Raw genomic sequence first — 12863 nt, 5'->3', positions numbered from 1 at the left:
TACTCCTGGCAGTGCTTGGGGGACCATATGGGATGCCGGGGATCGAACCCGGGTCGGCCTCGTGCAAGGCAAACGCCCTACCCGCTGTGCTATCGCTCCGGCCCCTCGTTCTTTTTCTTTTTTAAATTTTTTTTGCTTTTGGGGTCACACCCGCTAATGCTCAGGGTACTCCTGGCTCTGCTCAAGAATTACTCCTGGCGGCGCTTGGGGGACCCTATGGGATGCTGGGAATCGAACCTGGGTCAGCCGCATGCAAGGCAAATGCCCTACCCGCGGTGCTATCGCTCCAGCCCCAGCAGACCACTTTCTACCTTCAAATCAGTCTCTGCTTCAACGAAGGCCCAGTCATTACAAGAACTAATACATTTCCTATCCCCCACAAGGCCACACAAACCTCATTCCTAACTGCCCCCCTGTCCCACAGTGTTGGCTACTGTATGTGCTGTTTTTATGAAGGTTCTTAAAGCTTTGCAAAATTTGGAAGGGGGCCCAAGGACATCACTAAACAGGCCTGAGCATATGCTTTGGAGGCAAGAGTTCTGGGTTTGATCCCAGACACTGCATGGCCTTCCCTCCTCCCTACACCCCCCCTCCAGCACCTTCTGGAGCAACCCATCCTCAAGCACTGAGCTGGAGACAGCCCCAGAATACTGCAGAGTGTAATGTCCCACACCCTCTCAAAAACATTATTTGGAAAGGCCTGAGAATACCTTTCTCTACGGTGGAGAAAGGGATGAACATCACTATACAGCTGTGAACTACACACTTAAATGGGTCCATCCTGGGCAAGAGCCCTCCCCACTGTACTATCCAGCCCCTGAGAGTAGCGTTTTCAGTACATCACACAACACCCCCGGAAGGCACAAAATACCCGTGGGTAGTTTTATCTTTACAATTTGCATTATTTTATTCACTTCCCAGTCAGCATTGCTAAATAGTCCTGGAGGCCCCCGAACGCTGCCAGGATGACCCCCAACACAGCAGACTGCTCACACTGAATCACGAGCCCAATGGGCAAGACCTACCAGAAGGGGGCCCCGGGTCCAGAGCACCCTTGGAAGTGCCACCCCCAAGTGTGCTTTGTAAGTTTTGGGGGAGGGGAGCACACCGACAATGCTCAGGGGTTACTCCTGGCTCTGCACTCAAGAATTACTCCTGGTGGTGCTCAGGGGACCATATGGAATGCTGGGGATTGACCGTGTGCAAAGCAAGCACCTTACCTGTGCTATCCCTCCAGTCCCCAAAATCATACTTAGAAAAAAAAGAAAATCTAGAGCTATAGCTCTACTTACATGTGCGAGAGGTCCAGCTAGAAACAGCTCCTGGGCACCACCAGCTATGGTCCAACTATTAGAATCACACCTACTTAGCTCCATTTTGATGCAGTACATTTACCTGGCGAGTTAATTCGCCAACAAGAGTGACATCTTACTGCCTCTCCCGGTCTATCATGGTTGAGGATCCCCCTGAGTGCAGCTATTACCGAAGACTTCACTTTCAGGAGGCTAAAAATCGCATCCGTGTGCTCCGCATCTTCACAGGCGTGGGAGAGAACATGAGGTCAGCACCTGAAACAAGCGCCCCAGCACCTGTTGGCACTTCAAGCCTAAGCACTATTGCTGCCATGTGTCTCACTCTCGTGGGCACGGAGCTGGTCTCCACTGAATTCCGTGATAACCCACAGAAAAGGCAGGCCAAGCGAGCGGGGCCCTTTTTATTTCTCAAAGAGTTGTTCTTTTGTTTGTTTGTTTTTTATCAATTACGGAACCTGAATCCTATTTCCTCTTCCCATGGACAGGAAGGCGGGGACAGGCAGCAACAGATGGGATGTCAGCTAGTGAGGGAGGAGACCAGCCGTCACCCTTTCAAAAATACATTTTCTCCTTGGCTGTGAATTCTGCAGTGCGAGGCTGGGCACTGGAATGTGGGCTGTCTCTTAATTAATTCTTTATTTTATTTTTATTTTTTTGCTTTTTGGGTTACACCCAGCGATGCACAGGGGTTACTCCTGTCTCATACACTCAGGAATTACTCCTGGCAGTGCTGGGAATCGAATCTGGGTGGGCCGCGTGCAAGGCAAACGCCCTACCTGCTGTGTTATCGCTCCAGCCCCTCCTAATTAATTCTTTTTTTTTTTTTTTTTTGCTTTTTGGGTCACACCAGACAATGCACAGAGGTTACTCCTGGCTCTTCACTCAGGAATTACTACTGGCGGTGCTCGGGGGACCATATGGGATGCTGGGATTCGAACCCTTGTTGGCCACGTGCAAGGCAAACACCCTACCTGCTGTGTTATCGCTCCAGCCCCTCCTAATTAATTCTTAATAGAGCCAAACTGTTCTCTTTTTTTCCCACTGAAACATGAAATAAGGATGAAAAGCATTGTTGTTTCTTTCTTTTTTTTTTTTTTTTTTGCTTTTTTTGGGTCACACCCAGCGATGCACAGGGGTTACTCCTGGCTCTGCACTCAGGAATTACTCCTGGCAGTGCTCAGGGGACCCTATGGGATGCTGGGGATTGAACCCAGGTCGGCCATGTGCAAAGCAAACGCCCTACTCGCTGTACTATCACTCCGGCCTGGTGTTGTGAGCTCTTGGCAGCGACCTTTAATTCCTGCTCCCTCTCTGCTCTCGCTCTCCCCGAGACCAGCTTTGGGGCCACTCACCCAACCCACTAGCCCAACAGCAGCAGAGGGACAGGACTCCTTTAACAACTGTCACCCGATGGGGCTGGAGCAATAGCACAGCAGGTAGGGTGTTTGCCTTGCACGCGGCCGACCCAGGTTCGAATCCCAGCATCCCATAGGGTCCCCTGAGCACTGCCAGGAGTGACCCCTGTGCATCACCGGGTGTGACCCAAAAAGCAAACAAACAAACAAAAAATAAAACAACTGTCACCCGCGACCCCTCTGCTCTCCTATGCAAGTGTCCTCATTCTGTTTGGGAGAGCAGTTTTAGCTTCCTCAGGATGTCCTGATAAGAAAGGGGGCTTGAAAATGGGTATCAGGGGTACCACGGAGTAAATGCCTCTCCCTCCCCATTCACCCGGCCATGTTTTATTTCCCTTATTTGAATATCAAATTCTCTTCCTCCTTACGAGGAGGTAAGTGAGCCTGGAAACGGTACCCCCGGTGAGATGATGATGATGATGGTACTGATGCTGACAAATCACAAAACCTACCAGTGGAATGTTTACACGTGAGCATCCAAACGATGACCCGCTTTTCACGTGAGATGGCACAGTGGAGACTGGCACGAGGCCCCGAGAGCTCCCTGCAGAGCCTGAATTCAGAGGCACTGAGCAGGCGCTTTGCCATTTACCTCCAGGCCTGCCAAAGACAAGAGTGCATGAGGGGCAGGCAAGGCCATTCCCAAGGTCACGGGATTCTTTAGTTAAGAACTAGAAGGTGTATTGCAAACAGTCATGACCAAAAGAAAAGAGACAGAGAAGGAAAGTGTCTGCTGAAGAGGCAGACCGGGGGTGGGGGGGATGGAAGGAGGGCAATTGGGGACATTGGTGGTGGGAAATGTACACCGGTGAATGGACAGGTGTTGGAACACTGTATGACTGAAACGCAATCATGGGTGACTTTGTAACCGTTTATGTCGCGGTGATTTAATAAAAAATTTCAAGAAAAAGACCTGGGCACGGGGACCAGAGTGATAAAACAGCGGGTAGGACACGTGGCTTTTAAGCAGCTATCCCGGTTTCAATCCCTGGACCCTACTGGATCCCCGTGCCCCCTAGGGTGACCCCTGAGCGCAGAGCCAGGAGTAAGCCCTGAGCACTACCGGGTGTGGCCCCCAAAACCAAAACCCCCAAAGGGGACTACACAGGTCTTGACTCATCTTCTATTCCAAGTGAAAAAGAACTTGGCACTTTAAAAAAAAAAAATCTTTTTTAAATAAGATTTTCTGCCACAATCTAAAAATGACTCATTTCTCAAGGCATAATATAGTTTCTTGCTTTATAAAAAGAATAGCACGGATTCTTTAAAATGCACTTCCACGGCGGGGCCCATGTTCTAACAGGGCAGGAATGGCGGCCTCCATGCCACGTGGCCAGACACACTTGCCCGAACCAGGCCCCGTCCTCGCCGTCTCCTCCCCCGACAGCCGTGCCGCTGCCAATCACAGTCCTGGCTGGCAGAGGCCCAGGAGACCTGCCCGGGGCTGGGGGGCTGGGGTGGGGGGGGCGGTGCTGGCATGTTTCACACGCCAGGGTGAGCGGGCACAGGGTCAGCTGTCGTCATCCAGAATCTCTGGGTGTTCTTTCCAGAAAGCATCCCCAATGATGTCACAGTGCAAGGCCACCGGCTTCGACCGGGTCCGGGTGACTGCCATCTTGGTGCCTTCCATTTCCGCCGGCAGCTTGATTTCTTTCGTCGTGACTTCATCCACCTAAGGGCCAAATATTGACAGCGTCAACTAGGAAGGGGAGGGGGTTGGGGGGAGAAGGGCGAAGGGAAGAGGAAGAGGAGGACGAGGAGGAGGAGGAGGAGGAAGAGGAGATGGAGATGAATGAAAAATATACTTTTTAATTCCCTACTGCCTGATATATATGCATGAATTTCTTTTTTTGCTATTTTTTTTTTTTTTTTGCTTTTTTGAGTTACACCAGCAATGCACACGCCCAGCGATTACTCCTAGCTCATGCACTCAGGAGTTACTCCTGGTGGTGCACAGGGGGACCAGATGGGATGCTGGGGATAGAACCCAGGTCGGCGGCATGCAAGGCAAATGCCCTACCCGCTGTACTATTGCTTCAGTCCCTCTTTCCTATTTTTTAAAAATTTTTTATTTTTTGGTTTTTGGGTCACAACCAGCAATGCTGAGGGCTTATTCCTGGGCCTGCACTCAGGAATTACTCCTGGTGGTGCTCAGGGGGCCATATGGGATGGCAGAGATCAAAGCTGGGTCTGCCGCACGTAAGGCCTTACCCACTGCACTATCTCTCCAGCCACCTGCATGAATTTCTTTCTAACTACAAAAAGAAAAAAAAAAAAAACTAAGAAACAAACTAAAAAAAAAAACACTCCATGGTGCAAATCTCCGACAGGGAAGCTTAGGAGCAAAGGAGCAATTGCTCCATATTAGCAATAACTACAGAATGAAGAGCACTTCTGCCCTTCCACCCACGCAGTGCACACAGTAGGGAGTAGCTGAGGCAATAGATGCCTTAAAAAATCTCCATAAAAGGAAATGGAGAGATAATAACGAAGGTAAAGCGCTTGCCTAGCACACGGCAAACCCCAAATGGAATCGCTTGGCAGTGCCTATGGTCCCCTGAGCCCCACCAGGGGGTCACTCAGAGCCAGGAATAAGCCCTGAGCCCCACAGGACATAGCCCAAACCTTCCCCATTAAAAAAAAAAAAAATCCCCATCCAAGAGCTGAAGTGGCTCGAAGAACAAATAGGTCTCCAAGTACCACTTTAATACTTAACAACAGGAAGAAACTTCACACGGAGGAAATGAATGCAGGAAGAATGTTATGCCCAGGAGCTGATGCCGAGGAAACATCGGTAGGATGAAGGATGCAGGGAAGTGCAGAGACTCATCACAGCACACACTTCAGTCATCAGCATGGACGGCTGGAGAATTTCCCCAACGTCCTGAATGATGGAACCCTCATTTCCAGCAGCTAGCACTGCTAAGACGGGGTGTGTGTCTGTGTCTATGTGTGTGTGTGTGTGTGTGTGTGTGTGTGTGTGTGTGTGTGTGTGTGTGTGTGTGTGTGTGTGTGTGTGTGTGTGTGTGTGTGTGTGTCTGTTTCTGTATGTGTGTCTGTGTGTGTCTGTGTGGTGTCTGTCTGTCTGTCTGTGTGTGTATCTGTGTGTCTGTGTGAGTCTGTGCATATCTGTGCGCATAAGCACATGTGTCTCCACATTCAACAGTGATGCGATGGGGACAAAAGTGTCTCTTAAATGGTCTATTTAAGGAGATGGAGAGACGGCACTTGGCTTGCATTTGGCATTTGGCACTTGGCTGACCTGAGTTCCCTGGAGCCCTGCCAGGAATGATCCCCCGAGCACAGAGCCAGGGGTAAGCCCTGTGCATAGCTGGGTGTAACCCCTAAGCCAAAAAACTAAAAGAAAACTTTGAAAAGGGGACAGCGTACACAGGAGGATTTCTGCATTCAGAGACCATTTGTTTATTTGGTTTTTGGGTTACACCTGGCGGAGCTCGGGGCTTACTCAGGGCTGTGGTCAGGGACCAGATGCAATACCGGGGACTGAATCCAGGTCAGCCCGCAGGACTCTCTCTAGCAGCTTAAAGTGGTTTGGTTCTGAGCCAGGGAGAGGAAAGTCATGTGTGCTGCTTCTAACATTTGCCACTATATCTCCCCCCTAGTTTTGTGCCACATTCAGCAGTGCTTGGGGCTTACTCCTGGCTCTGCACTCAGTACTCACTTCTGGGAGACCTTTTGGGGTTCCAGGGCTCGAACCCGGATCAGTCACGTGCAAGGTGAGTGCCCTACTGGCTGTACTGTACTATTGCACCTTCTGTGATTCTTATTACGGAAGTGGGAAGAGTTCCGATCATAATGGTCACTGACAAAGAGGTGACAGGAGCAGCCAAAATGACAGGCAGGGGGCTGGAGCAGTAGCACAGTGGGCAGGGCGTTTGCCTTGCACGTAGCCGACCCGGGTTCAATTCCCAGCATCCCATAGGGTCCCCAGAGCACCGAGGAGTAATTCCTGAGTACAGAGCCAGGAGTAACCCCTGTGCATCGCCGGGTATGACCCAAAATTAAAATTTAAAAAAAAAGACAGGCAGTATCTCCCTGTCCAAGGCTCTCCTGTAAGCTGGCAGCTGCAGCCAGGGGTGCACCGGGTGGGGTGCAGGCCCTTTGGGGGGCGCGAGCATCCATTACCTTCTGCCATATCAACACCGTCCCTTTCCTGTACATCAGCGGCTCGTTGTTATAGTTGATGTTAAATTCAGAAAACAAAATCTCATTCTTGTCTGCAGCCAGAGTCCCCTAAGAAAGCGAAAGCGGGCGTCAGTGGTTGAGAAGGTCGTCTGCCCCCTGCCCCGGCTCTCTCTGTTCCCTCCTCTACCCAAACACCCAACAAATCAAGAAGCAGGGGCTGGAGCAATAGCACAGCGGGTAGGGCGTTTGCCTTGCACGTGGCCGACCCGGGTTCGATTCCCAGCATCCCATATGGTCCCCTGAGCACCGCCAGGAGTAATTCCTGAGTGCAGAGCCAGGAGTAACCCCTGTGCATTGCCAGGTGTGACCCAAAAAGCAAAAAAAAGTGGAGGGCTTAGTAACCTCCACACACTATGGGTGGGTCTTCTCCCTCATACCCGTTTCTACACCAGGAAGGAGAACTCTGGTGCTTAGGAAGATGACATGAATTGCCCAAGGGCTGGTGCAATAATAGCTGACAGCGGTAGGGTGCTTGCCTGGCACACAGCCAATGCAGGTTGGATCCCCACAGCCTATAGGGTCCCCCAGGATCCCATCAGGAGTGATCCCTGAGCACACGAGTAAGCCCTGATCAGCACGGGCTGTGGCCCAAAGCCAAACAAAAACTAAAACGAAAGCCTCAATTCTGATCTTCCAAATTCTGGATAAAGTGCCCCGTCTCCTGGTGAGCGCTACTGCATGTCTCCGGCGGTACATGAAGAGCTGTCGGCCACACGTGGCATCCCAGACAGGCCTGTCGCTCTAATAATAAAAGCAAGTGTTCACCAAGTACTTACAACGTGTTCTTTTTTTTTTTTCCCCCTAGACCACGCTTCCTATCTAACATGCCATTTAATTCTCACCATAAACCTATGAGGAGCTAAGAATCCCCCACTTTACCTACAGGGACCTAAGGTAGGAAAGACAGCATTAGACAGAAGCATGACCAAGCTGTGAACACTTGAGCCTGATGTGTGTCTTGACTCAACCACACCAAGGCCATAAATTCAAGAAGCTGGAGGAGCCCCAAGTGAACTACAGGCAACGCGGGATGAGGCCAGGGCAGCGGAAGCCTGGGGAGGCCGGGCCAGCCGGGCCTGACCGAATGAAAGAGCTCGTGCCCTGTCACTAAAGGGCCAAGGGGACTGTACTCCGGCCCAGCGACCACATGTGGGAATGCAGAGCCGGTGAGACAGAGGGGGAGGAAACAGGCAGCAGGGCTGCTATGAGTGGGATTTCTGTCACTATTTCAGAAGCAAGCAGGGCAGCACCCCGGGGGGAGCAGACAGACAGACAGACGTCCCAGGCAGAGCTCTGTACCTGCAGTCTTCCTTGGGCTTGCACGGGGGTGAGTCCAGACTGCTGCACGAGCGCCCAGAACACCGTGTTGTAGAGGTTATTGATGTGGCCTGTGGGGACAGCAGAGCAGCACTGGTTTTTGTTTTGGTTTGTTTTTCCTTTTTGAGTCATACCCAGCGATGCTCGGGGCTACTCCTGCCTCTGCACTCAGGAATTACTCAGAATTACTCCTGGCGGTGCTCATGAGACCCTATGGGGGTGCAGGGGATCGGACCTGGGTCAGTCACGTGCCAGGTAAATGCTCTCTCCACTGTGCTATGGCTCCGGCATACGCTCAACAGAGCTGTTGAGTCCCAGCCTTCCCCCGACACGGGTGCTGCCGAGAACACAGGAGTCACACTGCTCTCTTCCTCAGCGAGGCCTGGGGTGACTGGCCCCGGCCCCCGCAGGGGACACACGGGCAGGAGGACAGGCAGAAGAAACAAGCCACTTCCCGAGTGCTTTCCCTGCTGATTCGCCACACGTTTCCCACACCTGTTCGTGTGTACCCATTAAGCTTAGGGGTACTTTCAAAGTAACTTGCTTTATAGCAGGCCAGCCCTTTCCTCAAATTCTTCCTGCAAAATCAAGAAGCAGCACATCAGAGTGTGTCCTGTTTATTTCACAGTCCTGTGAGTCAGGAGGCACAACTCCAATATCCACCGAGGCCAACACGAACAGAAACCACAGACACAGAGGGGCTGTTCCCAGGGGAGAAGAGGGGTGCATAAGTGTGTGCGGGCTCCTGTGAGCAAGCAGGAGACTGCGTCTATGCATGCAGGAACGTGCATATTTATGTGTGTGTATACGTGCATGTCAATGTTCATGCATGCAGGAGCATGTGTATTTGTGTGTCTATGTATGTGAACAGGAGCATGTGTATTTTTATGTGTCTGTATGTACATGACGCAGGAATATGTAGAATTGCGTGTCTGAGTACATGCATGCCGGAGCATATGTATTTGCGTGTGTGTACGGGCATGCAGAAGCATATGTATCCGTATGTGTCTATATATGTGATGCAGGAACACATGTATTTGTATACTCCTGTGAAAATGCATGAAAGGATCACATGTATTTGTGTGTGCCTATGTACATGCATGCAGCAGCATGTGTATTTGTATATGTTTATGTACATGATGCAAAAGCCTATTTGTATTTTTCTGTATAAATGCATGAAAGAACATGTGTATTCATATGTCAATGTACATGCATACAGGAGCACGTGTATTTGTATGCTTGTGTATGTGCATGTAGGAGCATATTATTTCTATGTATGTGATGTTTTGCGTCTATGTATTTTGCATCTATGTAAGTGCATCGGAAGCATGTGTACTTGTGTATACGTATGTGCAAGCAGGAGCATATATGTTTGCATTTGCACAAGTGTCTTTGCATGCAAGAGCATATGTGCACACACATGTGAGATAAAGGTAGCACCAGTTACACAGACTCCGTCCAACACTCAGCACAAACGTAGACGAAATTTCTGGGCTTTTTAGAGCTAGAATCAGAGAGTATTTACAGATGGTATTCTAATATTCAATGACCTTTCTCCCAACTAATAAAAAATCCTGGGCCGGAGCAATAATACAGAGGGTAGGGCATTTGCCTTTCATGCGGCCGACCCGGGTTCAATCTCCGGCATCCCATATGGTCCCCCAAGTGCTGCTAGGAGTGATTCCTGAGTGCAGAGCTAGAAGTTACCCCTAAGCACAGCTGGATATGGCCCAAAAAAGAAAAAAAAAAAATCTCAGAAGGGTCAGAGCCATAATACAGTGAGAAAAGCACTTGCCTTGCTCAGGGGTTCTATTCCTGGCACCTGATATGGTCCCCTAAGCACAGGAAGGTGATATTCCTGAGTGCAGAGCCAGAAGTAAGCCCTGAGCAGGACTGGATGACTCCAAAACAAACCAAAACAATAAAAATAAATAAATAAATGAAATCCACCTCTGGGATATTGCATTCCAAACAAAATACACATAAGGCAAAGACCTTTAAGAACAAAATCGGTGATTTATTTGGTTTTACTTACAATCTGCTTGCCGCCAGCTGAGGTAGTCCTTTAAAGTCTGGTTGCTAGGATACACCACGACTCTTCCATCAAAGCCTGGGGGATACAGAAGAGGCTGGTCCTCAAAGAAATCCCGCCAATAAAACACATAGCTGGAGGCAAACTGGGAGGCCACGTGAGTCATGAACTTACTAGCAAAGATAAGGTACAGTGGGTGGAGCAAGAGAAAAGAAAACACATGACATTAGTTCAGGACCATGACTATAGGTGCAACAAAGAGATTACACAAATCACCCAGGAAGCCAAGAGAGAATGTGTGTTTGGATGTGATAGATTATACAGCCTGCCTCTCCTTCCGACCAGCAACTCACTAGCACCGAATTTTACACTCTAGGATATGATGTAAATCTATGGTTCAAGAGAGGGCTTTTATTTATTTATTTATTTATTCATTTATTCATTAACTTATTTATTTTTGCTTTTCGTTTTAAATCTTGGGAAGGGAATGATTATTTTTAAAACATGCCAGCCCAATAAGAGATCTGTTTCGTAGGCGTTTCAAAATACTGCCAAATCAAATGTGTCTGTTCAGAATGAGATTTCCCCTTAATTAAAAAGTTTAGCAATGTTGCAATATATAGACTGTCAGTGGCCAAAGCCAACCCATGAGTCATATTCCTAGATTTATTTTTTCTATTTTATCTTTGGATCACACCTAGCAACGCTCAGAGCTTAATCCTGGCTCTGCACTTAGGGATCATTCTTGGGGAGCTTCGGGGATCCTATGGGGTGCTGGGGATTGAACCTGAGTCAGCTATGTGCAAGGCAAGCACTCGACCTGCTGTACTATCTCTCTGGCCCATATTCTTAGATTTCTGTTTCTAGTTCAATGCCAGGTGAAGGAGACTGGAGGGGAATAAGCAGCTCACAAAATGCTCAGGATCCAAATGGCAGTCAAACAATCTGAACGGAAACTCGCCATCACAAATTCCATACAGAACACCATCAACTGCAAAGTCTGCCATTAAGAAAAGTAGAATCCAGGGGCGGTTGGAAATATCCTCAGGGAACAAGGCCGGGGAATTACCTCGCTCTTCTTTTAAACCAATTGCTCTTGCGCTTGAACACAAAGCTGTACTCGTCGCTCTGTCCGTACGCAATCACAATATCCTCCAGTTCTTCCATGACAGTCTGAGCACACTTGGTCATCAGGTAGAGAGCACGGCTGTCATTAGGTTTCGCAAAATTGTGCTTCTCCGCAAACCTTCAGTGGGGAAGCCAAGATGGAAAAGAACTGAGATGTCCACGTGCATTCATCATCAAAACCCTGATTGGCGGGGGATGTTCACAGAGGAAGACTCTGGTACAGAGCCAAGAACCCAAAACTCCTCCACCCGCCACACCTAGTTTCTTCAGGAACTCTAATCATTTTCTTGCCTGGAGTCAATCGAAGAAGAGTGCCAACTCACGTTGTCCCCTTTCCCTTCTCTGTGAGAGCAAGTGATTTACTTCAGAGGACTGGAAAATTAGAATATAAGGAATCCACTCTGCCTGGCTCCTTGCAAAGGAATATTAAGTTACAATAATCATTAGGATCCCCACTTTTTGTAAATTCTCGACTTTCTGTAACACTCTCCCTTCCCTCTTTCTCTCCTGTACCCCAATCCACCTGTCTTGATACTGATAAACAGAAGAACGTAATTACTAAAGGCTGCTCACCCCAAGCTGTGAGAGGGCCACTGAAGAGCCCTGGAGGATAGCTAACAAACTAGCCGAGCAATTGGGACCTGATGGAGGGGGTGCAACGTTTTTCCCATCAGGTCCGTGCCAATAAGTGTGTGTCTATAGGCTCCCGCGGTTAGCTCATCAGCCGCCCATTGACTCCGTGCCCAGCGCATCCAGCAAGTGAAGGGATGCGCAGAGCGGCGCTCTCATTGGCTACCGTGTTGCCCCGGTAACCGGACGATGCGGGGGGGGGGTGCTACCCCGGAAGCGCGCGCACCGATCTCACCTATGGAAGTTCCTGCCGTCCAGCCGCACTACCACCCAGCAGTGGGCCAAGCAGGTGTCGTCGGCCTCGAAGTCCCGCACATACTCGAACTTACTCTTGGCCATGGTCGCCCCTAGCTTCAGGCACCGGCGCAGGGCAGGGGAAGTGGCCGCCAGGCAATCGCGAATCCTCACGTTGCCAGCGATCCACATCCCCTCCCTCCCCGCGGAAGGGAAAAGATGGGAGGAGCGCCGCCCCGGAAGTTCCTGTCTCCTGTCGCGGCCGGCCTCTCTAGCCGCCGTGGAGGCCGACGTCTCGGTCGCCTACCCCGGCTGCCCTCGGGTCCACGTCCTGACCTGGGAGGAGGTGGGGATGTTTCCTTTGCAGCTGCTTCTTTCTTGCTGCAGACCGTTCCCACGGCTCTTCACAGATCCTTTTCCGGCCAAAGTTGAAAGTTGACTGCGGAGCTGGAGCGATAGCACAGCGGGTAGGGCGTTTGCCTTGCACGTGGCTGACCCGGGTTTGATTCCCAGCATCCCATAGGGTCCCACGAGCATCGCCAGGAGTAATTCCTGAGTACATGAGCCAGGAGGAACTCCTCTACATCG

General features: G+C 50.1%; 1 protein-coding gene across 1 annotated transcript; it reads right to left on the bottom strand.

Annotated features, from left to right (window-relative positions):
- Positions 1-3953: 3953 nt before the first annotated feature.
- THG1L (tRNA-histidine guanylyltransferase 1 like) lies at positions 3954-12499 on the bottom strand. The gene is made up of 6 exons (XM_004611447.2): positions 12277-12499; positions 11353-11529; positions 10287-10456; positions 8234-8322; positions 6875-6982; positions 3954-4400 (listed from the first exon to the last, which is right to left on the bottom strand). The coding sequence occupies exons 1-6, from the start codon at positions 12465-12467 to the stop codon at positions 4239-4241; spliced, it is 897 nt and encodes a 298-aa protein (XP_004611504.1). The 5' UTR covers positions 12468-12499; the 3' UTR covers positions 3954-4238.
- Between the last annotated feature and the right edge of the window lie 364 nt (positions 12500-12863).

This window comes from Sorex araneus, chromosome 2, assembly GCF_027595985.1.
Source record: "Sorex araneus isolate mSorAra2 chromosome 2, mSorAra2.pri, whole genome shotgun sequence".
NCBI lineage: Eukaryota > Metazoa > Chordata > Mammalia > Eulipotyphla > Soricidae > Sorex > Sorex araneus.
This window is presented reverse-complemented; position numbering and strand designations above follow the sequence as displayed.